The 26,936-nt window shown below is 38.1% G+C and overlaps 1 protein-coding gene and 1 pseudogene across 2 annotated transcripts in view; both read right to left on the bottom strand.

The window, feature by feature from the left end:
• Positions 1-26,936, bottom strand: part of DNAH8 (dynein axonemal heavy chain 8) — a 322,731-nt gene that overhangs the window by 270,897 nt on the left and 24,898 nt on the right. For both annotated transcript variants that reach the window (XM_063812416.1, XM_054686792.1), the window contains 4 exons: positions 25,126-25,302; positions 16,452-16,565; positions 10,958-11,065; positions 5,259-5,360 (listed from right to left, as the gene is read on the bottom strand). In XM_063812416.1, coding sequence (XP_063668486.1) covers positions 5,259-5,360; positions 10,958-11,065; positions 16,452-16,565; positions 25,126-25,302 — 501 coding nt within the window. The remainder of the gene's footprint in view (positions 1-5,258; positions 5,361-10,957; positions 11,066-16,451; positions 16,566-25,125; positions 25,303-26,936) is intronic.
• On the bottom strand, positions 2,361-4,392 carry LOC104006825 (dnaJ homolog subfamily C member 2-like; annotated as a pseudogene).

The following is a 26,936-nucleotide window of genomic DNA, read 5'->3' as shown; positions in this document are numbered from 1 at the left end:
TGGATAGCAGTGATGGCTGCAAAACACTGTGAATGTAGTTAATGCCACTGAACTGTATGGTTAAAATAGTAAATTTTATGCTATTTTTATCATAATTAAAAATTTTTAATTATACAAAAAGAGAAGCAGGAAATTAAAAATCTTTTCACAAAGAAAATGTCGATCCTAGATGCTTAACAGATGATTTCTATCAGACTCGCTTTTTGTTCAGTATTTCCAGTTTTATTTTTTTCCAGTTTTATTGAGGTATAATTGACAAATAAAAATTATATATATTTAAGGTATACAACATGATGTTCTGAAAGATGTATACATTGTGAAATGTTCCAAAATCAAGCTAATTAGCACAACCTCACTTCACATAGTTACTTTTTGGGGTGGGGGGTGTGATCTACTTTCTTAGCAAATGTCAAGTATACAATACATGGTGCATGCCTGTAGTCCCAGTGACTAGGGAGGCTGAGGTGGGAGGATGGCTTGAGCCCAGGAGGCGGAGGTTGCATTGAGCTGAGATGGCACCACTGCACTCCAGTCTAAGCAACAGAGCCAGACCTTGTCTCAAAAAACAGAAACAAAATAGTATTGTGTACTATAGTCATCATACAGTATATTACATCTCCAGAATTTATTCACCCTGCATAATTTGTACTCTTTCACCAATATCTCGTCATTGTGCCATCCCTCTCCAGCCCCTGGTAACCACCATTCTACTCTCCGCTTCTAAGAGTTTGACTTTTTTAGATTCCACATAGAGGTGAAAAAAGGCAGTATTTGTCTTTGTGTCTGGCTTATTTCACTTAGCATAATGAAATAAAGTTCAGCCATGTTGTCAAAAATGACAATATTTCCTTCTTTGTAAAGACTGAATAATATTCCATTATATATATGTATCCATACACACACACACACACATACAAACACACACATATATACATACATACCCTATATACCCCATTTTCTTTATCCATTCATCTGTCAACAGGCACTTAGGTTGTTTCCATATCTTGGCTATTGTGAATAATGTTGCAATGAATATAAGAATGCAGATATCTCTTTGAGACAGTTATATCATTTCCTTTAAATATTTACCCAGAAATGAGATTGCTGGATCATATGGTAGTTCTATTTTTAATATTGGGGGGAACCTCTATACTATGTTTCATAATGGCTACACTAATTTACATTCCTACCAAGAGCATGCACATCCTCACCAACACTTGTTATCATTTGTCTTTTTCTGTAGTAGGCATTCTAACAAGTGTGAGCTGATATTTCATTGTGGTTTTTAATTTGCAAAGCTGGAGGCATCACACTGCCTGATTTTATACTGTAGTATATTTTTATATACTACCAAGCTATAGTAATCAAAACAGCATAGTACTGGCATAAAAACAGACACATAGACCAATGAAACAGAATGGAGAACCCAGAAATAAATCCATGCATTATGGTCAACTGATCTTTGACAAAGGTGCCAAGAACACACAATGAGGAAAGGGCAGTCTCTTCAATAAATGGTCTTAGGAAAACTGGATATCCACATGCAAAACAATAAAATTGAACCATCGTTTCACATGACATACAAAAGTCAACTTAAAGTGGATTAAAGATGTAAAGATAAGACCTGAAACTGTAAAATTACTAGAGGAAAATGTTGGGGAAAAGCTACTTGGCAATGATTTTTTGGATGTCACCCCAAAAGTACAGGCAACAAAAACAAAAATAACAAATGAGATTGTATCAAACTATAAAGCTTTTGCACAGAAAAGAAAACAGAGTGAAGAGACAACCTCTAGATTGGAAAACAGTATTTGCAAACCATATATCTAATAGAGGTTTATTCCCAAAATATATAAGGAACTCAAACAACTCAATAGGAAGAAAATAAATAACCTCATTTTAAAATGAGCAAATGAGGCCAGGCACAGTGGCTTATGCCTGTGATCCCAACACTTTGGGAGGCTGAGGCAGGAGGATCACTTGAGGTCAGGAGTTCAAGACCAGCCTGGCCAACATGGTGAAACCCTTGTCTCTACTGAAAATACAAAAATTACCTGGGCATGGTGGCAGGCATCTGTAATCCCAGCTACTCAGGAGGCTGAAACCGGAGAATCGCTTGAACCTGGGAGGCAGAGGTTGCAGTGAGCCAAGACTGTGCCACTGCACTCCAGCCTGGGCAACAGAGCAAGACTCCATCTCAAAAAAAAATATTTAAAAAATGGACAAAGGACCTCAAAAGACATTTCTCAAAAAAAAAAAAAAAACATACAAATAGCCAGCAGGCATTTGAAAAGGTGCTTAGCATCTCCAATTATCAGTTTTAGTTCTTAAATGCATACACAACAAAGACTGTCCATAAGTCATTTCTCGGCTCCATTTGCATTCAGCAGTTGCTCCTGGGCATTTCATTGCCTTTACCACCTCAACAACTTCCTTATATTGTTTCTTGAGGTCCTCTTTTGTCCCGCCAGGCACCGCTCCCTCTATTTTTCCTCATCTTCAGGTACATCTGAAGGAGGCCTACTTCATGTACTTTAGAGACTATTCCATGTTCTTTTAAAGATTATCCAAAGCCCTTTTTGTCATCTTTTTTTTTATGAGGGTCAAGTTTTTAGAGGCTCAATTTTCTTTGCCAAAAAAGTTCTCTTGACTCCAAAAAAAGAATGTGTGTTCAGATAATTGGTAATAACTTCCCATATTGAATTTGTTCATGCAGAAAAGGGGCCTATGGCTTTAATTAGTAACTGCAGACCAATGCTCCTCTGACCAATTTTTACTGCCATTTCCACCTTCGACAGTTGATTTCTCTGCATTCTTAGATGCTTGCCACACACAAGCCTCCCCTTCCTCTTTCTCTGTTCTAATTGGCTCATTTATTTCTTCCGTTTTTACAAGAGCAGCCATTCCTAGTGTTTTTGTAGATGAGGTATTTCACTGAAGTGCTATATAAACTTGCTAGTTGAAGCCTATCACAAAGTTTTTCCACTTCTTCCACCTTTTTAAGCTGCTCCACTTATTGTCAGAAAAAGTGATTTCAGGTCTTCCTTGAAATTTGAAGGTTTGTCTTTTCCTTTTAACAACTCTTTTCTGGATATCTTTTCCCTTCTTTGCCAACAATGCTCATTGTTTAACTTCCTCTTCTTTCTCCTTAGCTATTCAAGCAGCTTCTAATTCAGCTTGTCTTCGTTTTTCTTTAGCCTCTTGCTTCTTCCATCTTGCTTCTTTCTCGGCTTTCTCTTCTTTTTTTAATGTTGAAACAGAGTCTTGCTCTCAACCAAGCTGGAGTGCAGTGGTGTGATCACGGCTCACCTCACTCAGCCTCAGCCTCCCAGGCTCAAGCAATTATCCTACCTCAGCCTCCCAAGTTGCTGGGACTACAGGTGCGCACCAACACACCTGGCTAAGTTTTTTGTAGAGACAGGGTTTCATCATGTTGCCCAGGCTGGTCTCGAACTCCTGGGCTCAAGGGATCCACCCGTCTTGGTCTCCCAAAGTGCAAGAATCACAGACATGAGCCACTATGCCTGGCCTTGGCTTTCTGTTCTTTGAATTTTTTTATCCTTGTATCACAGGTATGTGTATTATCAACTAATGTTTTCAATTCATTTCTTCTTTCTTTCTTTGAGCTCTTGTTGCTCTGTTCTTCTTTTCAATCCCTCTCTTGTCACAATATTCTGCTTTTTTTTCTTCTGTATTTAAATAAGAAAACTCTGTCCAAGCATAAAAACTATACCAGAAGGAATAAAATGATGAATTCATAACACCAGGTTTAGAAACTTTTTTTGGACCATCTGGAATTATTTTCGAATAGTGGGAAAAACACTTCAAAGAAACTGTCCCTTGCTTCACTTTTAGAAGGAACTAAGTTTCCAAATGTATGATCTACACTGTTAAATGCTCCTCTTTTCACTGGGTCATACATTTTATAATTTTAGTGATGCAAGTGAAGTAGTCATTATCCCTTTCTTTTATTGGTTCACTGGCTGCTTTCCATGATGTTCTAAAACCACTACTTTATGAGCTGCTTTGATCTGTCTCTGTGTAGCTTTGTATCTTACATGGCTAAGTCCAAGAACTGCATAATGATCCTGATTCTTCCAGTCCTTGGGATCAACTGTTTTCAGCATGAGAAACACTAACTGCAATTCTTCCTCTTCTTATCCTCCAGTTCAGAGGTCAGAGCAAGGGTGATAGCAGTGCCCTGGCCAGGATGGCAGTCAGCACCAGGCCTGCGGGAATAATGGTTCCCATCCTGGGTGGAGGGCACTGGGCCACTTTTCAAACTTGACCTCCCTGTTCAAGCCACACACCTTGGCACTACGAAGACCAGGGAACCTGCACACAGAGATGACCAATAACCACTTCCAGATGGAGCCTTCCTGCTGTGGCCATTTCTTTCAAACTTTCAATGAACAGGTCACTTTAATTTTATACAAACTTTTTCAGAAAATAGAAAATACTTCCCCCCACCCTCCATTTATTCTGAGACATTGATGCCAAAAACACAGACAAGGTCAGCATAAGAAAGGAAAATTACAGGTTCTCTCTCTCACCAGTACAGCTTCCAAAAATCCTAAACAAAACCGTAGCAAACTGAATTTGAGTGTTTTTTAAAAAGATAATTACACCACGACCAAGTTGAGTTTATCCAGAAACGTTAGGACAGTTTAATTTTAGAAAGTCTAAAAATGTCATCTATCACATTAACAGACTGAGGAGCAAAATTCTATAAGCATCTCAATAAATATATGCAGAAGAAAATTTTCCAAATCCCATTCATAACTTTAAAAAATATCTCTTGGTACTAAACTAATCTGATCAAAGATATATTTAAATCTTACAAAAGCATCCAACTAAATGGGGGAAATGTTAGAAACACTGTCTTCTAAACCAGGATCAAAATTAGGATGGCAACTACTACCATGTCTATTTAAGGATACACGGTAATCCTAACCAATGCAAAAAAAGGCAAAAATTTTAACTGTAACAGGCTGGAATGAGATGTAGGGGCCAGAGCGTATGAAATGGCACACAGGAGTCTAACACAGGCAGCCATGGAGGAGATGAGAATTAAATTTTACCCTAAGAGAAGCACTAAATATAAAGGGAAATAGATAATAAGAATTGTATTCTTTTTATATTCTCAACACTACTCTGTAGGAAGTTTTTTCAGTTAACATATTTTGTGAACAAACAAAGTAAAATTGGGCAGGATGGGAAAAGATTTAGTTTATGAAAATAAAAGTACTTCTACAAACCTGAATTTTCTTTAGTACAACTGGCGTTTCCTGATCCCATACATGGTTTAATCCTCCATCAGTAATATATGCTTTACATGCTGTTACCATTTGATTTGTTACCTGAAATAAATATAGGTACGAAATAATTATATGTAAAAAGAGAAATAACATTTATATATAAATTTCAAACCACAAGCATAAAAATATGATAAAGAATAAACCTATGGGCCAAGTGCAGTGGCTCATGCCTGTAATCCCAGTACTTTGGGAGGCCAAGGTGGGAGGGTAACTTGAGCCCAGGAGTTCAAGGCCAGCCTGGGAAACAGAATGAGACCCTGTCTCTAAAAATAAAAAATAATAATAATAGCATTTAAAAAAAACTAGAGAACTTGAAATTGGAATTTTCATTGTCAGAATTTTAAAAGAAATTCTATTGATGAACTGACCATCAATTGGTACAAAAATGAAGAGCAACACTCATAGGTGGGAACTGAACAATGAGAACACATGGACACAGGAAGGGGAACATCACACTCCGGGGACTGTTGTGGGGTGGGGGGAGCAGGGAGGGATAGCATTAGGAGATATACCTAATGCTAAATGATGAGTTAATGGGTGCAGCACACCAACATGGCACATGTATACATATGTAACAAACCTGCACATTGTGCACATGTACCCTAAAACTTAAAGTATAATAATAATAAAATTAAAAATAATAATAATAAATAAATAAAATACAATCCAAAAAAAATGAAGAGCAAATGAGTGAGCCAGAAAAGGGCAAAGACGGAAGAAAAAAATTAAGAGAAATGGAAGTTGGATGCAAGGGGAGAGAATAAATTGAATGGGTAGGTGTGTTAGTCCATTTACATTGCTATCAAGGAATACCTGAGAATGGGTAATTTATAGAGAAAAGAGGTTTATTTGGCTCACAGCTTTGTAGGCTATACACAAAGCATAGCACCAGCATCTGCTTCTGATGACGGCCCCAGGAAGCTTACAGTTATGGTAGAAAGCAAAGTGGGAACTGGCCTCGTATGAGAGCAAGCAAGAGAGAGATGCCAGGATCTTTTAAACAATCAGCTGTTGCATGAACTCATTACCACAAGGAGGGCACCAAACCATTCATGAGGGATCCACCCCCATGGCCCAGACACCTCCTGCCAGGCCCCATCTCCAACACTGAGGATCACATTTCAACATGAGATTTGGAGGGGACAAATATCCAAACCATATCAGTGAGCTAGGAATAATCCCAGGCAAAAGAGGACTGTTTCCCAGGAATAAAGAGAAAGGAAAGTCTTTGGATTGAGACAACTCAGCAAGTGTAGAACAAGATAAATGTAAAAAAAAAAGTTTGAGATTTTAGAAATTCAAAGATAAAGAAAAAAAATCCTAAAAGCTTCCTGGGAGAATAAAACCAGTTACCTACAAAGGAAACAAGAATCAGATTAGCATCAAGCTTCTCCTCAACAATATTGAATACTAGACAATGATTGAGCAATATCTTCAACTTCCCAGGAGACAATGATGTGGAATTTAAAATCCAAATCACACTAGCATTTGAGTGATCAGATAAAATGAAAGTGATTTTCAGACATGTAGAAATCCAGGAAGTTCACCACCCTGAAACCTCTCTGAAAGAATTTTTTCAGCAAAAGAAATAATGAATCCAAGAAGGAAAAAGATGTGGGAATCACAAAACAGTGGTGATAAATAAATTAGCAATACTTGGCTTTTAGTCTGAATACTTGTTGATTCACAATGTTGAAAAAAATGTTAAGAATAATATGGAACTGTTAAAAAATTATTCAGTGATACTTGAAAAGCAAGAGACTTTATTCAGGACCATTGTGATAGGTATAGGGACCACTGCAATGGGATCTTGTAGCAGGAAAGAGAGATTGGGCTCAACTCTGAACATAGCGTGGGCAAGCAGGAATGTACAGCCAAGGGGCAGGATGGGAATCAGTGGGTGGAAAATTATTAAGAGGAAACATCAGAGGTAAGGGGGATTTTGGTTAAACTGACCTAACAGGATTCTTGCTGAAGACAGGCCAAAGTGATCAGACAACACCTGGGGGGTTGGGGAGAATGAAAACCTGATCAGATATCTAGAGTCATCAGATATCGAGAATGGGGGGTTCTTGCTAAACTGACTTAGCAGGGTTCTTTGCTCAAACTAGATTTCACTAGAAAGTGCACAGGTGGGCCTACCAGAAGATTCAGAAGCCAAGCAAAGAATCGTTGTCAGAACTAAAAATGATCTCAATGTGGGATATATATGGCAAGAATGAGAGAGACAGGTAAGAGGAAGGATTCTGAGAGTCTTGTCATATTTAGGACATACTGATTAAGCTTATACTTTGCTTTTTAAAAAAACTTAAAATGTGACTATGACTTTATATATTTCGTTATGCTTGAATAATTTACAAATAAATTCTATTCATGTGCTTTTTTTGTTGGTGGTGGTTTTTTTGTTTGTTTGTTTGTTTTTTGAGACAGGGTCTTTCTCTCTTGCCTAGGCTGGAGTGCCATGGTGTTATCACAGCTTACTGCATTCTTGAACTCCCAGGCTCAAGGGATCCTCCTGCCTCAGCCTCTGGAATAGCTAGGACTACAGGCACACACCACCATGCCCAGCTAACTTAAAAAAATTTTTTTTTGTAGAGCCAAGGTCTATGTTGCCCAGGTTGGTCTCAAACTCGTGAGCTCCAGCGATCCTCCCACCTCAGCCTCCCAAAGCGCTGGGATTACAGCCTGAACCACCATGCCTGGTCTCATGTGTTGCTTGAGTAATTTTTCAAATTATTTTAATAAGACCAATATCCCTGATGAACATCGATGCAAAAATCCTCAATAAAATACTGGCAAACTGAATCCAGCAGCACATCAAAAAGCTTATCCACCATGATCAAGTGGGCTTCATCCCTGGGATGCAAGGCTGGTTCAACACACACAAATCAATAAACATAATCCAGCATATAAACAGAACCAAAGACAAAAACCACATGATTATCTCAATAGATGCAGAAAAGGCCTTTGACAAAATTCAACAACCCTTCATGATAAAAACTCTCAATAAATTAGGTATTGATGGGACGTATCTCAAAATAATAAGAGCTATTTATGAAAAACCCACAGCCAATATCATACTGAATGGGCAAAAACTGGAAGCATTCCCTTTGAAAACTGGCACAAGACAGGGGTGCCCTCTCTCACCACTCCTATTCAACATAGTGTTGGAAGTTCTGGCCAGGGCAATCGGGCAGGAGAAGGAAATAAAGGGCATTCAATTAGGAAAAGAGGAAGTCAAATTGTCCCTGTTTGCAGATGACATGATTGTATATCTAGAAAACCCCATCGTCTCAGCCCCAAATCTCCTTAAGCTGATAAGCAACTTCAGCGAAGTCTCAGGATACAAAATCAATGTGCAAAAATCACAAACATTCTTATACACCAATAACAGACAAACAGAGAGCCAAATCATGAGTGAACTCCCATTCACAATTGCTTCAAAGAGAATAAAATACCTAGGAATCCAACTTACAAGTGATGTGAAGGACCTCTTCAAGGAGAACTACAAACCACTGCTCAATGAAATAAAAGAAGATATAAACAAATGGAAGAACATTCCATGCTCATGGGCAGGAAGAATCAATATCGTGAAAATGGCCATACTGCCCAAGGTAATTTATAGATTCAATGCCATCCCCATCAAGCTACCAATGACTTTCTTCATAGAATTGGAAAAAACTACTTTAAAGTTCATATGGAACCAAAAAAGAGCCCGCATTGCCAAGTCAATTCTAAGCCAAAAGAACAAAGCTAGAGGCATCACGCTACCTGACTTCAAACTATACTACAAGGCTACAGTAACCAAAACAGCATGTACTGGTACCAAAACAGAGATATAGACCAATGGAACAGAACAGAGCCCTCAGAAATAATGCCGCATATCTACAACCATCTGATCTTTGACAAACCTGACAAAAACAAGAAATGGGGAAACGATTCCCTATTTAATAAATGGCACTGGGAAAACTGGCTAGCCATAAGTAGAAAGCTGAAACTGGATCCCTTCCTTACACCTTATACAAAAATTAATTCAAGATGGATTAAAGACTTAAATGTTAGACCTAAAACCATAAAAACCCTAGAAGAAAACCTAGGCAATACCATTCAGGACATAGGTATGGGCAAGGACTTCATGTCTAAAACACCAAAAGCAATGGCAACAAAAGCCAAAATTGACAAATGGGATCTAATTGAACTAAAGAGCTTCTGCACAGCAAAAGAAACTACCATCAGAGTGAACAGGCAACCTACAGAATGGGAGAAAATTTTTGCAATCTACTCATCTGACAAAGGGCTAATATCCAGAATCTACAATGAACTCCAACAAATTTACAAGAAAAAAACAAACAACCCCATCAAAAAGTGGGCAAAGGATATGAACAGACACTTCTCAAAAGACGACATTTATGCAGCCAAAAGATACATGAAAAAATGCTCATCATCACTGGCCATCAGAGAAATGCAAATCAAAACCACAATGAGATACCATCTCACACCAGTTAGAATGGCGATCATTAAAAAGTCAGGAAACAACAGGTGCTGGAGAGGATGTGGAGAAATAGGAACACTTTTACACTGTTGGTGGGACTGTAAACTAGTTCAACCATTGTGGAAGTCAGTGTGGCGATTCCTCAGGGATCTAGAACTAGAAATACCATTTGACCCAGCCATCCCATTACTTGGTATATACCCAAAGGATTATAAATCATGCTGCTATAAAGACACATGCACACGTATGTTTATTGCGGCACTATTCACAATAGCAAAGACTTGGAACCAAGCCAAATGTCCAACAATGATAGACGGGATTAAGAAAATGTGACACATACACACCATGGAATACTATGCAGCCATAAAAAATGATGAGTTCATGTCCTTTGTAGGGACATGGATGAAGCTGGAAACCATCATTCTCAGCAAACTATCGCAAGGACAAAAAAACAAACACCGCATGTTCTCACTTATAGGTGGGAATTGAACAATGAGAACACATGGACACAGGAAGGGGAACATCACACACTGGGGCCTGTCATGGGGTGGAGGGAGGTGGGAGGGATAGCATTAGGAGATATCCCTAATGTTAAATGACGAGTTAATGGGTGCAGCACACCAACATGGCACATGTATACATATGTAACTAACCTGCACATTGTGCACATGTACCCTAAAACTTAATGTATAATAAAAAAAAGAATGACATTGGCTAGCAAATTTAAATATATATTGTTTAATCATTTTTTTAAAATTATTTTAAATAATTAACCATGTGGTGCTACACAGGAAAATTTTACACAAACTATAGTGTTGATGGGAGTAGCTAAAGAAGCACTGTTAATAGTAGACACACTCCTATCTCTTGGGTAGAATCAAAACTATTTGAAATGAATAAATTAAAAAACCACCAGGCACATTTTCTTTAAGTATTGGGGCTTACATCTGATAAACAGAAAAGTACCAATTACTCCCTTCAATTAAGTACAACTGAGTCCAGTCAACACCTTTCTCTTCTTGTCCACTGGAAGTATTAAAACTCTGAGAGGCACTTAGCCTTCCAAATTCCCTTCCTAGGGCTCAGAAGGAAAGATTTGCTAACTTTTTCACAGGATGACATGTAATTTCCTCCCATAGAAACTTACCTTGATAAACAATGAGGTCATTCTCTCTGAGGTATTATAATACCTTGACACACCGTGAATCATTCTGATGGCATTAATCAAATTTTGTATTCCATGTGCCATGGAAACCTAACATTGAAACAAATTAAGTGAATTCCATCATATACGTATAGTTTTAATAACCAATATTCTATAATACTCAAAACTCTAAAGGTACACAAAATAGTATAGCATTTTTAGCTTCAAGTCAAATTTTACTAAATGCAATGCAGTATTCTAGACTAGACCCTGGAACAGATAATAGGACATTAGTTTTGACAAACAAACTAAGGTAATACAGGATGTTAACAGGAGAAACTGGGTAAAGAGAATTCTGTGCTATCATTGCAACTTTTCTGTAAATCTGAACTTAAAAGTTTATCTAAAATTAAATTTTAGAGGTGAGAGCCATTTTAAGGTTAATAGTTCATTCTGCTCTTTTTAAAGGTGAAGAAACTGATACCTTGAGGGGTAAAGTGACTTTCTTATGGTCATAAGCCCAGCTAAAATAGAAATCAGACTAGCATTCGTTTTCTTTTATGCAACTCAGTTCGCGTTTTAGCAATCCTACCAAGTGCCATTAGGCTCTGAAGATATTGGGAGAAATCCAAACCTATTCATGAGTAGCTCACAGCAGAGTGGAAAAGATAAACACAAACAAGTAAAACAAGTAGAACAAGGTAGAACAAAGCAGAACAAGTACAACAAGGATGTAAAACAATCCTGAACATAAACTGAATGCTTACTATATTCCAGGCACTAGGCTAAGAGCGTTAGCATATTATTCTAAGATATGCTGACAACAACCCTTGAAGGTAGGTTTGATTACATCAGATATAAAACATCACGGATTGTAAGATTGCACCATTATTTTCTGTGCTATTGAGAAAGAAAAAAGACACCCAAGATGAGGAATCTAACTCCTACATAATACTAGGCCACCAGTGGGTCCTCCCTGTTAAGGTAAACATGAAATAAACCAACCATGGAGAAAAAGAGAGAAACAAAATGTACATGCTACCAGGAGGAGGAAAGAAACCAAACTTCTTTGAGAATGTATGCACAGGTACTCAACTGCAGTCTGAATTCATACGAATGGCACCAAAATCAAAAACAAAACAAAACAAAAAAAACACCCTCAAGGAGAGAACTAATAATTTAAGGTAGTATCAAGTCACATCCACAATGATTCACAAAACCTAACTGACTAAAGTATGTCCTGAGTTCAGGGATATTAAAATGTGAAAAAAATGTCTTAGAATCTATAAAATAAAGCATTATCATTATTCCCATTTTGCAAATGAGAAAACAGAGAGGTAGAGAAGTTAAGTCCCTTGCCTAAGATCCAACAGCTGTAAGTTACATAGTGGAGATTTTGAGACCCTGCTTCTAACCATGATGCAAATCACTACAGGAGAACAGACAAAGCCAATGGCATCCCTCCCTTCAAGGAACTTTCCTTTTAATTGATAAGACAAGATAAAATACATAAAATGTTTTTTTAATGGTGATGGAAGAAATACAGCCAAGAAAAACAACTACCGATTACTGTATGGTATGTCCTAGGTGTGGGGTGTAACTATGGAATAATTAAATCAGTTTTATGTGGCTTATGGAAATTAACACCATTACTTTATAGTTAACCTTCTATGTCAGAATTCATATTATATATGGTATCTGTAGATCAAAAAGATCCTAATAAAAATATGCCTAGAAGGAGTCCCTTCCACCCTTGCTAAGTCATGTCTACAAAGTACCACTAAACTCCAATAAAGAGGGCTCAGGGATGGCATCAAATGGGTCCTTCAGGAAAACGTCCTTCATCTGAACTTTAAATATCATTATTTACAATAGTAGCTCCTTGAGTGCACTGTTCTTGTCCATCTATATACAGTGCTCAGATATCTCATATGTCAAACATATAATAGTAAGATATGCCTAAAGCACAATACCAGGGTGATTAAAAAAATGAAACATACATAAAACTTATGAACCAGAAATGGAAGCATGAATCCCCTGCACTTTTCCTACCCAAATGACAGTTATAAACTAAACAGCAATTGCTGGTTACTTTTAATCAGAATAAAGAAAATGAGGGGGAAAAAGGAATTGTTGAAAGTACAGATATAGTGGGTGTATGAGTGGGAAGCAATTATATGACTCAATGCTATTAGTACTTCTGTCATTTCAAAAGGTAATGCTTGAAACCTTCCTACATCAGAGAATATAAAAAGCTCAACAACAACAAAATAACAATAATAAGGCACATCCATGGTTAGAGTAATTGAACAAAGCTTTTTAAAATTACTAGGATGAAAAAAAACATCAGAACTAAATGATTTTTAAATTATATGAATTAAAACAAGTCTTTTGAATCAAGAAGTTGAAATCAGTATACCTTAAAATTTGGAGTCTTGATAGCAATGAAGAGTATTCTTTCTTTCAAGTTTACTTTTTATAATAAAAAGCTTTAAATATATAGAAAAGTACAGAGAAAAATATAATGACCACCTACTCCCATCACTAGATTTGACAAACGTGAACATTGTGCCATATTCACTTCATCTATTATTTTTTCACATCAAGAGCTACTTGCGGTAGCCCTGGAGTAGGCTTTAGGTATTATGTGTATTTCATATTTGCATCTTCAAATCTTGTGAGCAATCTGAAATGCTTGTGACATGTAATAATTTTAATTTTTCTTGGACAGAAATTTTAATCGCTCACATTGTAAAGTTGGGGAATTAAGTCATTGAGCTGCCAAGTAAGCCAAGCAAAGGCCTTACTTCTCCAACACCATATACAATTTGATTTTCTTTACCTGGGGTCACATGCACAGAAATACCTAAGAAATAGTATAAATGTTCTTATATTAAACAAATTTTACAAAGGTTCACAACAGAAGTCCAGCTACCAGTAGTAGGGGTAAAAATGAGAAGAATGAAGTTTAACAAAGTCATAATTCTTGGTGGGGAGGAAGGGAGAGAGGTGTGAGCTGAAAAACTTCCTATTGTGTACTGTACTCACTACCTGGGTGACAGCATCCATACCCCAAACCTCAGCATCATGTCATATACCCATGTAACAAGCCTGCACATGTACCCCCGAATCTAAAATAAAGCTGTAATTGTTTAAAAAGTCATCTCTTTGCAAATAACACTAATAAGTTTTAAATAAAATCTACAATCTCTTTATGGACTCAATTAAAAGACTCTGCTTCTAAAGTCTTCCTGTCCCCTCTCATGGTGCTCCCCGATGGATAATGGATTCCTCATGGCAGTAAGAAATGCACTTGTCCAAGACTCTCAACTGACATTTTTCCCTCCCCTTTCATATTAAACTTCTTGACTACTAACACTCTCTTGGAAAGATTATGAACTGCCTTTACACCTCCTTCTTCTCCAAATCTAAGTGATACAGGCCATAACCTCTTTCCTTCTCCCTGCCTCTGGGATGAAACCTACATTGACCCAAGAAGGTTGGTCAACAAAACCATGTGGCCAGTGCTGCCACCTATATGGAAGATATGACTACTTCTTAAAAAATTAGAGTGAAGAATACTGAACACAGATATCAGACCAAATTAAATTAATTTGAAAGCACTGGGCCGTGCACAATGGGTCACGCCTGTAATCCCAGCACTTTGGGAGGTGGAGGCGGGCGGATCACTTGAGGTCGGGAGTTTGAGAGCAGCCTGGCCAACATGGCGAAACCTTGTCTCTACCAAAAATACAAAAATTAGCCGGGCATGGTGGCATGCACCTGTAATCCCAGCTACTCAGGAGGCTGAATCAAGAGAATTGCTTGAACCCGGGAGGTGGAGGTTGCAGTGAGCAGAGATAGCACCACTGCACTCCAGCCTGGGTGACAGAGAGAGACTCCATCCTGGGGTGGTGGGGTGGGGGGAGGAAGGGAAGAGGAAGCATTTCAACTTAGAGAATACCTTGAAGAAGCAACATAGTAAAGTGGAAAAATAATACAACCCATAATGCTAGAGATAGCTAGATTCAAATTTGGTCCCATCATGGATCATCATAGAAATGTTCAAACTCGGTTTCCTAATCTTTGAAATGAGGGTCATTGTGCATAGAGAATGAAAACATATTTAAAGCATGTAGCACAATGCCTATAACAAAAGTTCAAGGATTCTTAAGCCTGGGAACATCTTTAAAAATGCAGCTGTCTGGGCAGCCCTCCTGCCTACAAATGATTTACAAAAGAAGTAATATCCAGGAAAAATGGGGAAATCCTGCTCTAAGTTCTCAATAACTACTAGCTTCCTTGACTTCTCCTTCTATTAAATAAAGGACACAGATTTTTTAAATTTTCATATTTTATATGAAATATTATGAAATACCAGATTATAAATTTGAAGTTAATATAAACTTTTAAAAAATAAAAGCAAATGGTAGTGCTAACATGTTCTTTAAAGGATCTCTATGGAAATATTATGAGAAGAGTAGGCTAGAAATTAGAAGATGGGTTCTGTCCTGCATCCCTGATTAGCTGAGTGATGCTGGCAAAGTCACTACACCATGATGAGTTTTGGTTTCCTAATCTGTAAATGGGGAAATATCTACCTTGATAGGCAGCCCCAAAGATGGCCCCAGTGATGCTCACCCACATAGTACTCACACCCTTGTATACTCCCCTACCCACCCAGAGTGAACCAGATTCACTTGCTTCTAGCCAATAGAATACAACAGAAATGATGGGCTGTCACTTCAGAGATTAGGTTATTAAAAGAAGGTAGATTCCAACTTGGGTGTTCTCTCACTCTCTTGCTCACTCTTGGATCACTCACTCCAAGGGAAGCAAGTTGCCAGGTGGAGAGGCCCACGTGGCTAGGGACTGGGGCCTGCCAATAACCACATGAGTGAACTGAGAAGAAGACTCTCCCCAGTCAGCCTCCCCCACTTAGCCTGTGGGCAACCTCATGAGAGACCTTGAAGCAGAAGCTCTTAGCTATGCCTTGCTTGGATTCCTGAGCCACAGAAACTCTGACATGATGAATGCTCATTGTTTTTAAGCCACTCAGTTCTGAGGTTATTTGTTATGCAGCAAAGGGTAAGTAATATATTAATATTTGTCTTGCACATACTATACTAATGATTCACTATATATTTAAATGGGTTAAAATATTAAATATAGTTTATCATTCTTCATAAACACATAAGAGGAAAATATATATTTTAAATAACTTTTGGCAGGATGTTTTTCCCCAATATACACATATTAAAGATTTTTAATGCATTAATTATACAAGTCAGTTTCTTAAATTGTACTTTTTTTTTTTTATAGATGGGGTCTTCTTGCTCTGTCACTCAAGCTGGAATGCAGTGGCACAACCATAGCTCACTGCAGCTTTGCACTCCTGGGCTCAAGCGATCCTTCCACCTCAGCCTTCTGAGTAGCTAGAATCACAGGTGCGAGCCACTGCACTCAGTTTAAAATTGTACTTTAAAAGCATACTTACTAGGTCATGGTTATAGAGAGGTTGACACACTTTTTCCAAAGTATACAAATATCTGACATTATCTTTGGATTCATTTGCTGTATCAGTGATTCTTGCATCCAAATCACGCCAATTCTAAGAAAAAAAGGTATAAGAATTCTATGAAACATCCAAATATATCAGTGTGCTGAAGTTTACTCAGGAAATTCAGTCTTCCCTAATCATACATACACTAAAATGGTAGATATTTAAGTGTGATTAATATATGTTTTTCTTATAATACTTAAGACAAAGTTACAACAAGCACCTTAAATGATTTACTAAAACTGAAGACTCATTCTGTTTATAATTAAAATCCTGTCTGTAGGCTTGAACTGGACCTGCTTCTAACAGGAATGACTTTTCCAGGTTAATTATTAATTATTTGTGACATTATATTACTCTGGGTCTTCAAGAATGGGTCAAGTTATTAAAACAGAACATTATGGCAGGGCGTGGTGGCTCATGCCTGTAATCCCAGCACTTCGGGAGGCCAAGGTGGGCGGATCACAAGGTCAGGAGATCGAGACCATCCTAGCTAACACGGTGAAACCCCGTCTCTACTAAAAATACAAAAAATTAGCTGGGCGTGTGGCTGGCGCCTGTAGGCCCAGCTACTCAAGAGGCTGAGGCAGGAGAATGGCGGGAACCCGGGAGGCGGAGCTTGCAGTGAGCCAGAGATGGCGCCACTGCACTCCAGCCTGGGCAACAGAGTGAGACTTCGTCTCAAAAAAAAAAAAAAAAAAAAAAAAAGAACATTATTCAAAACAAAACCTTACTAGCAAAGTGAAGTCAATCTGAAATCAACAGTTTCTTGTAAGTGGTCATCAAATAGTACCTGCTTAAATAACTGATTATGAGAAAGTTCTTCCTGTAATCTCTGCTCATCTGTATAGTTTTGCATAATGGAACCTAGTGAACACACAGCATCCCTTCAAATGTTTGAAGGCATTTACCATATCATCACTAAGACTTTTATTCAAAGATGAGCACTCTGTGTGCCTTTAGTCATTTAATTAGACATTGTCTTTTTTTTTTTTTTTACTTTAAGTTCCAGGATATAAGTGAAGAATGTGTAGGTTTGTTACATAGTATACATGTGCCATGGTGGTTTGCTGCCCCTATCAAACCCTCATCTAGGTTTTAAGCCCTGCATGCATTAGCTATTTGTCCTAATGCTCTCCCTCCACTTTCCCCGCTGACCCCCCGACAGGCTCCAGTGTGTGATGTTCCCCTCCCTGTGTCCATGTGTTCTCATTGTTCAACTCCCACTTATGAGTGAGTACATGTGGTGTTCGGTTTTCTGTTCCTATGTTAGTTTGCTGAAGATGATGGCTTCCAGCTTCATCCATGTCCCTGTAAAGGACATGATCTCACTCCCTTTTATAGCCATATAGTACTCCATGGTGTATATGTGCCACATTTTCTTTATCCAGTCTATCATTGATGAGCTTTTGGGTTGGTTCCAAGGACATGGTCTTAATAGCTTCAACCTCTTGGCCTTTCTACTTTGGACACACACAACATCACTCTAAACACATATGCCTCAGGAATGAAAGGAAGCCTTCAGTGTGATCTGGTCAATGCTGAGAAAAGCCAAAACATCACTTTCCTTTTTTCTGGAAACTATACCTCTCATAAAGCAGCCTAGGATCAAGTTGACTTGCATCAGTAATATCATTCTATCAATGGATTCAACTAAAACTGTTAAGTCTTTATCCAAAGTTGATCAATTTCTCTCCTTCAAATTCTTTCAGGATTTTTAACCTATTCTCAATAAATGTTATCTTATTATTATTATTTTTTTTTTTTTTGAGACGGAGTCTTGCTCTGTCACTCAGGCTGGAGTGCAGTGGCGCGATCTCAGCTCACTGCAAGCTCCGCCTCCCGGGTTCACGCCATTCTCCTGCCTCAGCCTCCCAATGTGCTGGGATTACAGGCGTGAGCTGTTATTATTAACTGACCACTCTTACATACTAGGGATGATAAAATCAAGTGCCTGCTTGAGAATTGGTCAGAGATGAAGAGAGCATGAAATGGAGAGGTCTACTCAGCAAAAACAGAAATAATATGCTCTGAACAAAACCATTTTAAAAAACAACGGGAGCCAAACAGTTTGTCAACAAACCCATCCAACAACGAGGTTGGGATATCAGTATGGCACCCCCACTCTTACCACTAAAGACCTTCTTGGATCTTTACATTGTCATCCAATATATTTCTTTCCCTCCCTCCTCAATGTCATTCATAGATTTGCTACCACATTTGCTTTGTATCCTTTCTAAAGACTACAGATTAATATTTTTAATACAAAATGTCTGAAGGTCACTATGGCAGATCATTAGAGACCTCTCTCCAAGAGCTTAAATTGTATATGCCTTTGATCCACAAATTCATAAATTTTCTCCTAGGAATATGCCTTAGAGAAATTCTCACACATGTGCACCAGGAGACATGAATAAGAATGTCCTTTGAATCATTGCTTGCAATAACCCCAAACTAGAAACAATCCAAATGTCCATTCTGGGATAATAGATAAATAAATTGTGGTGCATTCATGCAACAGAATATGATACAGCAATAAAAACAAAGGTAGTAAATGAATAATAATGCACACATTAACATGATGAATTCTCACAAATAATGTTGAGTAAAAGTTGGTTGCAGAATATATGATATGACTCCATTTACATACATTTCAAAAATATGTAAAACTCTCAAAATTTGGTATTTTGGAGAAAAAAACTGTATAAACTTATTTCAAAATGTATACCAAAGGATGAAAACATACGAATTGTTAAGACAAATCTGGAAAAGAAGAACAAAGAGTAGATGTACAAAAATTATGATGATTACAAGAAAATGACAAACAGTGGCCGAGCGCGGTGGCTCATGCCAGTAATCCCAGCACTTTGGGCAGCCAAGGCAGGCAGATCACGAGGTCAGGAGTTTAAGACCAGCTTGGCCAACATAGTGAAACCTTGTCTCTACTAAACATACAAAAATTAGCTGGGTATGGTGGCATGTGCCTGTAGTCCCAGCTACTCAGGAGGCTGAGGCAGGAGAATTGCTTGAACCTGGGAGGTGGAGGTTGCAGTGAGCCAAGATCGCACCGCTGCACTCCAGCTTGGGCAACAGAGTGAGATTTTGTCTCAAAAAAAAAAGAAAGAAAGAAAAAAAGAAAATGACAAACAGTGCTCAGAAAATTAGCCAGCCATTTGGGAAAAAGAATGCTAGCTCAAGAGATAAGTGCATGACCTTATATCCTGCTTCCCCTCCAATTAACTCTGTGACCTTGAACAAGAAACTTAATCTCTCACTGTTCTATATACAAAATGGGGAAGATAATAATAAGATCCACCTGATCCAGCTGATGTGAGGATTAAATGAAATGTTATAGGTAAGATACTGAACACAATGCTTGGCACATAGTAAGCACACAATAAATGTTAGTTGCTATTATTATCATTATTATTAAATCTTACATGATTCACACAAATAAATTCCAAGTTAACTGAAGAATAAAGTATAAAGAAATAAAACCCTAGAAATAGAAGAAAAGGGTAATTCTATTTTAAATTTAGGTTAACCTTAATTTATTCTTCTTTTTTTTTTCTTTTTTGAGATGGAGTCTCACTCCCAACGCACAGGCTGGAGTGCAGTGGCACGATCTCAGCTCACTGCAACCTCTACCTCCCGGGTTCAAGCGATTCTCCTTCCTCAGCCTCCCGAATAGCTGGGATTACAGGCATGCACCACCACTCCTGGCTAATTTTTGTATTTTTAGTAGAGACGGGGTTTTGCCATACCAGCCAGGCTGGTCTCGAACTCCTGACCTCAGGTGATCCACCCACCTCGGCCTCCCAAAGTGCTGGGATTACAGGCGTGAGCCACCACGCCCAACCAATTTATTCTTCTTAAGAAGGTCTTTTTAAACAATACATGAAAGACAAAAGCAATAAAAGGCTGAAAAAATTAATTCATCTAAATATAAAAAAAATTCATTATAAATGATTCCATTTAAAAAAAATTAAAATACAAGCAACAAATAAGCACATCTGGCAACCAGATTTTGGTTCCTAAATACTACTCTCCAATAAAATAAACCCAGGATCCTTGGAGAAGTGCTGATCCCAGGACTAGGGCAGAACAAATACAAAATGAGCCTTAAGCATTTATCTAGTGTTAGAGAGTAAAGAAGTGGTCCAAACAGAGTAAGGGAATCAGAAGGAAACACACAAGCCAACCTGAAAGATTTCCCGATGGCCAAAGAGGAAACAATTTGAGCAACAAACTAAATAATGATAGTATTCTATTATAACCGGAAGCATGAAATAAATACCCATGAGGCTATATTAATGAAAATAAACAATCAAATACATAACTACAGTGAGAGAAGAGACATTTTCTTACATAAGAATTCTGATTAATAAACGTGGAAGGAATGAGGGAACTAGAAAACCACCATTGGCATACCACAGTAATGATGGCCGCAGTCAAGACCCACCTATGAAAGCTATTCATGTAGTTTAAGGTTATTTTCCACAAAATACGATACATGTACAGTACAGAGACCTGGCAAATTCCACCCTAACTAAATGATCAATTTTAAAACAGTAATAAGGCACATCAATATAATGTACCCCCTGGTAAGTCGTACTGGGAAGAGCACATCAACTCTGGCATTCTTACCAAAGATGCATAACCTCAATGTATTCACGAGAAACCATCAGACAAACCCAAATTGAGAGACATTCTCCTAAATAACTGACCATTACTATTCAAAAGTATCAAGCTCATGAAGTACAACTACAGACTAAGGAACTGTTCCATTGGAGGAGGCTAAAGAGACATGAAAGTCAAATGTAAATAGGATCCTGGATTGGATCCCAGAACAGATAAAAATACATAAGTGGAAAACCTGGAGAAGTATAAATTGTGTGTAGCATCAATAATAGTATCGTACCAATGTTACCCCTTCATTTTGATCATTGTACAATAGTTTTAAGATGTTAACATTAGGGGAAGCTAGATGAAGAGCAGGCAGGAACTCTCTGTACTATCCTGATTGACTCTTCCATAAGTCTAAAATGATTTCAAGTGTTGAAGTTTTAAAAAATACAAGCCACAGACTAGGAAAAAGTTTGCATTGTAATTGTCAAAGTCCATATGGGGGTCTGGGATTTTACCCTGCTTAGAAGTTAATGCATTAGCCTTTTATTGTTTTATGGATGAAGGGAGAAAACATGAGATTTGGGTTCAGAGACAAGGATTTTATTACATCACAGCAAATGGCATGAGCATTATGTTGCATTTGTTCCCCCATGACCCTAAATATCCACACACTGATGCTTGCACCTGCAGTAGGTTGTGTTACAGGTGAGGAACACTGAGTTTAGGGGAATTTATCCTTTTTACAGTAAGCGGTAAGTAATTCTGCTCTTTGTCTGGGGGACACGTGAACTGACCCCTCAAGGTTGCTCACTGCAAACACAACTCTGAGAGATATTCAGATAAAGAGCAGTATGGGCCTTGCATTCTTTTCATATATAGTGAAAATGTGCAGAGATGCCCAGGAGTCATGGTGAATTACTTCATCCAACAAATATAACAAGTGATTAATATCCATATTATATAAAGGACTCCACGTGGCCGGGCACAGTGGCTCACGTCTGTAATCCCAACACTTTGGGAGTGTGAGGCAGGAGGATTCCTTGAGCCCAGGAGTTTGAGACCAGCCTGGGCAACACAGTGAGACCCTATCTCTATAAAAAAAATTGTTTAAAAATTAGTTAGGCGCATTGGCACATGCCTGTAGTCTCAGCTACTCAGGAGGCTGAGGCAGGAGGATCACTTGAGCCCGGGAGGTCGAGCATGCAGTGAATCATGATAGCGCCACTGCACTCCAGCCTAAGTGACGAAGAGAAGCCTGTCTCAAAAAAAAAAAAATAAAGAACTCCTATAAATCAGTACAAAACAATGTCTGAATTTTTCTAAATAAGGGAAAGATACAAAAAGAAAATTCACAAAAGAAATATGAATAGCCAGTAAGCATGCAAAAACTAGAACAACTTCACTACTAACAAGGAAAGAACAAAATAAAACAAGCCATTTTCCATATGTCAGGTTGGCCCCCCAACAATTTTTTTTTAGTTTTTTTAATGAGATAGGGTCTCGCTACATTGCCCAGCCTGGAGTGCAGTGGCTATGCATAGGCATGATCCCACTATTGATCAGCACAAGAGTTTTGATCTGCTCTGTTTCTGACCCTGATCAGTTCGCCCCTCCTTAGGCACCCTCATCCCCCCACTCCTGGGACATCACTACTATATCGATGCCAAACATAATGTGGACAGCCAATCAACATAGTGCACTACAGCTCAAAATTCTTGAGTTCATGCAATCCTCTTGCCTCAGCCTCCCAAGTAGCTCACACTACAGATGTAGGCCACCATGCCTGGCAAAAAAATAATAATAATAATAACTTAACTGATAATTAGTACTGAAAAGTTGTGGAGTGTCCAACCTAAGGAAATATTTGCATATGGATGGACATATAAAAGTTTCAACTGCAGCAATATTTATAAACACATAGAAAAGGAACCATTTTCCTTAAAAAGTTAAGCATAGAGTTAACATGTGACCCAGAAATTCCACTCCTAGGTATAATAACCAAGACAAATGACAATATATATCAACACAAAAAGTTGTACAGTACATGAATGTTCACAGCAGCGTTATGCATAATTGCCAAAAAAATGGGGACAACCCAAATGTCCATAAACTGATCAACAAAATGTGGTATATTCATACAACAGAATATGATTCAGCCATAAAAAGGAATGACATACTGATACAGGCTACAACATGGACGAAACTTGAAAACATTATGCTAAGTGAAAGAAACCAGTAACGAAAGGCAAAGAATCTACGATTCCATTTATATAAAATGTCCAGAATAGGCAAATCTAGACAGAGGGCTGGGGGGAAGGGGGAATGTTGGAAATGGGAAGGTGAGAGCTGAAGGATATAGAGTTTCTCTTTGGGGTGATGAAAATGTTCTAAAATTGGATCGTGGTGATATTTGTGCAACTATGAATACACTAAAAATATCTGAATTGCTCACTTTAAATGGATAAAATAAATAGTATGTGAATTATAACTCAGACTTGCAAAAAAAGAAAGGGGAAAATTGGTCCACAAACAGGGAAATGATCAGATAAAACCTAACAGGCTACATTAACATTTTGGGCAAGGCACAGTGACTTACACCTGTAATCCCAGCACTTTGGGAGGCTGAGGTGGAAGAATCGCTTGAGCCCAGGACTTCAAGACTAGCCTGGACAACATTTTTAAAAAATTATTTAATTAGTCGGGCATGGTGGCATATGACAGTAGTCCCAGCTACTCAGGAGGCTGAGGTGGGAGGATGGCTTAAGCCTGGAAGGACGAGGCTGCAGTGAGCCGTGATCATGCCTTTGCACTCCAGCCTGGGTGACAGAGTAAGATTCTGTCTTAAAAAAAAAAAAAAAAAAAGCACAACAACAACATTTTTTTGGAAAACCATACCGCTCAAGCTCGATCTAACAGGCATAACTCTCCAAGATACACTATCAGGGGTGGGGAAGGGAAGTTGAAAAATATTATGCTATGACATTTATTTAATTTAAAAATTAGAAACACAAAACTAAACTATGTCATTTGTGCATAGTAAACTCACACATACATACCACAGAAGATGTTGAGGAAAAAATAAAATAGAAAAGTGCAGTTGTCTTTCTGTGCTTACTATTCAGGACACAGAGTTGTGGGTGGTGGGGCTAAGGGTATGTGATTAAGAGAGACTTGTTTTATTCGTACTGCTTAAATCTTTTACCAAAAAAGTATTCGTTTATTTTTCTGTGCAAAGAAAGAAATACATTTAAAGAAAGAAAGAAAAAGAAGCCAGGTGCGGTTGCTCACGCCTGTAATCCCAGCACTTTGGGAGGCTGAGGTGGGCGGATCACTTGAGCTCAGGAGTTTGAGACCACCCAGAGCAACTTGGTGAAACCCCATCTCTAAAACAAATACAAAAATTAGCCGGGCGCGGTGGTGGCGCATGCCTGTTAGTCCCAGCTACTCAGGAGGCTGAGGCAAGATAATCGCTTGAGCCTGGGAGGTGGAGGCTGCAGTGAGCCGTGAACACACCATTGCACCCCACCCGAGTGACAGAACGAGACCCTGTTTCAAAAAGAAAGAAAAGAAAAGGATCTAGAATCAAGCCAAACTGTAAATAAAGATGACCTCTAGGAAAGGAGGCAGAATCATGGGGATGAGATGTATTTTACTTTTGACTCTATATGCAGTTGTTTACCTCAATGAGCCTATATTGATTTATTCATTGATTTACAATTTCAAAAACAATTTAAAAATAAAAGATGATCACTTTCCTAAAAATCACCCCATAGTAGTATGGTCAAAACTGGTCTGTGAAATCCTGAGAAATAAATCTTCATTTCCTCTTCTGGAAATAATTGTGATATATGTAAAAGCCTTACTCAAAGGCTAACACTTCTAAACACGATTCCAGTATATTATACTAAGAAGTAGTTCAATAGGATAATTTTCTAGTTGCTTGTTCTGAAGTATACCAAACTTTAAATAAAAAGCCTTTTACCTTTAGCAGTTTGGAGTGTGCAACATTTAGCACATTTATGACAGCCTTACAACTTGGCCCTTTAATCTGCTCAATGATATAGTTGAACTTGGCTGACATGCGTTTCCAGTGTTCCAATTCAGTGAGTGGACCTGAATCACCAGCTTCTTTTCTCATCTGCTCACTCTCAATAAGTACCTGCAATCAAAAAAAATTTATAAAATATAGAAATGTTACATTCTTCTTTGTTAAAATCTGATTGCATCTTTTTGAAGGCAGCTGAAAGTATAAATAATGTTCAATACCAAATAATGTTTAAAAACTCTCAGTAAATGAAGACTAGAGGAGAATGTCTTCAATATGATAGATACTATCTACTAAAATTCTCCAGCAAACATAATATTTAAAGGTGACAGTTTCTCTTATTTATTTTGGGTTTTTTTTTTGGTCGGGGGGGAGGTAGTTTTTTGGTTTTGGGGTTTTTTTGTTTGTATGTTTGTTGTTTTGAGGCAGGGTCTCGCTCTGTTGCCTACGCTAGAGTGCAGTGGCACAATCACAGTGCACTGCAGCCTCAACCTCCTGGGCTGAAGCAATCCTCCCGCCTCATCCTACTGAGTAGCTAGGACTACAGGCAAGTGCTACCACAGACAGCTAATTCTTAATTTTTTGTAGAGATAGCATGTCACTATGTTGCCCAGCTGGTCTCAAACTCCTGGGCTCAAGCGAGCCTCCTGCCTCAGTTTCCCAAAGTGTTGGGATTACAGGCATGAGTAACCATACCTGGCCAAAGGTGACATTTTAGAAAATATCACTTTAAAACCAAGGACATGACAAGTTTGCCACAATCACCACCCACTTCTATTCCACCTGGTAATAGATATCCCAGAACAAGATAACTAAAGAAACAGAAGGCATAAGAATTGGAAATAAAAAACCAAAAATGGCATAATCACAAATGATATAGTTTGCTACATTTTTAAACTAGCATATCTAAGGTTGGGAGCAGTGGATCCCACCTGTAATTTCAGCACTTTGGAAGGCTGAGGTGGAGGATTGCTTGAGCCCAGGAGTTCAAGATCAGCCTGGGCAACAAGGCAAGACCCCTTCTCCACAGAAATTTTTTAAATTAGTCAGATGTGGTGGTGCATGCCTGTAGTCCCAGCTACTCAGGAGGCTGAGGGGGGAGGATCACTTAAGCCCAGAAGCTGGAGGCTGCAGTGAGCTATGATCATGCCACTGCACTCCAGCTTGGGTGACAGAACGAGACCCTGTCTCAAAAAAAAAAAAAAGAAAAAAGAAAAGAAAAAAAACCAAAAAGACTAAAGACAAACTTTTTACAATTAATAAACGTGAACAATTCAGTAAAGTTGCTAGATCTATACATAAAAATTAGTATCACTTCTTTACAAGCTATCTTGCAATCTGAAGATTTAATTTCCAAAAAGATACAATTTACAACAGCAAAGAAAAACAGTGATAAGATAACTAGAAATTAATCTAATGAAAGATATGCAAAACCTTTTTGGAGAGAATTTTAAAACTTATTTTACACACACAAAAGACCTACCTAAATGGGGAGGTATATCATGTTCATGGATGGAAAATTCAATTATACAAAGACGGCAGTTTTCTCTAAATTCATGTACACATTCAATGAAATTCTAATCAAAATCTCAATAGGGTTTTTCATGATACTTTAAAAATCAGTCTTAAAATTAATTTTGAAAAACAATTAGCCTGAAACAGTCAATGTAATTTTGAGGAAAAACAGAGAAAAGACTTGGCGTGCCAAATGTTGGTTTAGTAAAACGCTACAGAATTAAAGCAGCACA

The sequence above is a fragment of the Pan troglodytes genome, chromosome 5 (assembly GCF_028858775.2).
Source record: "Pan troglodytes isolate AG18354 chromosome 5, NHGRI_mPanTro3-v2.0_pri, whole genome shotgun sequence".
In the NCBI taxonomy this organism is placed as follows: Eukaryota; Metazoa; Chordata; class Mammalia; order Primates; family Hominidae; genus Pan; species Pan troglodytes.
The sequence above is the reverse complement of the archived record's forward strand: the minus strand, read 5'-3'. Positions and strand labels throughout refer to the sequence as shown.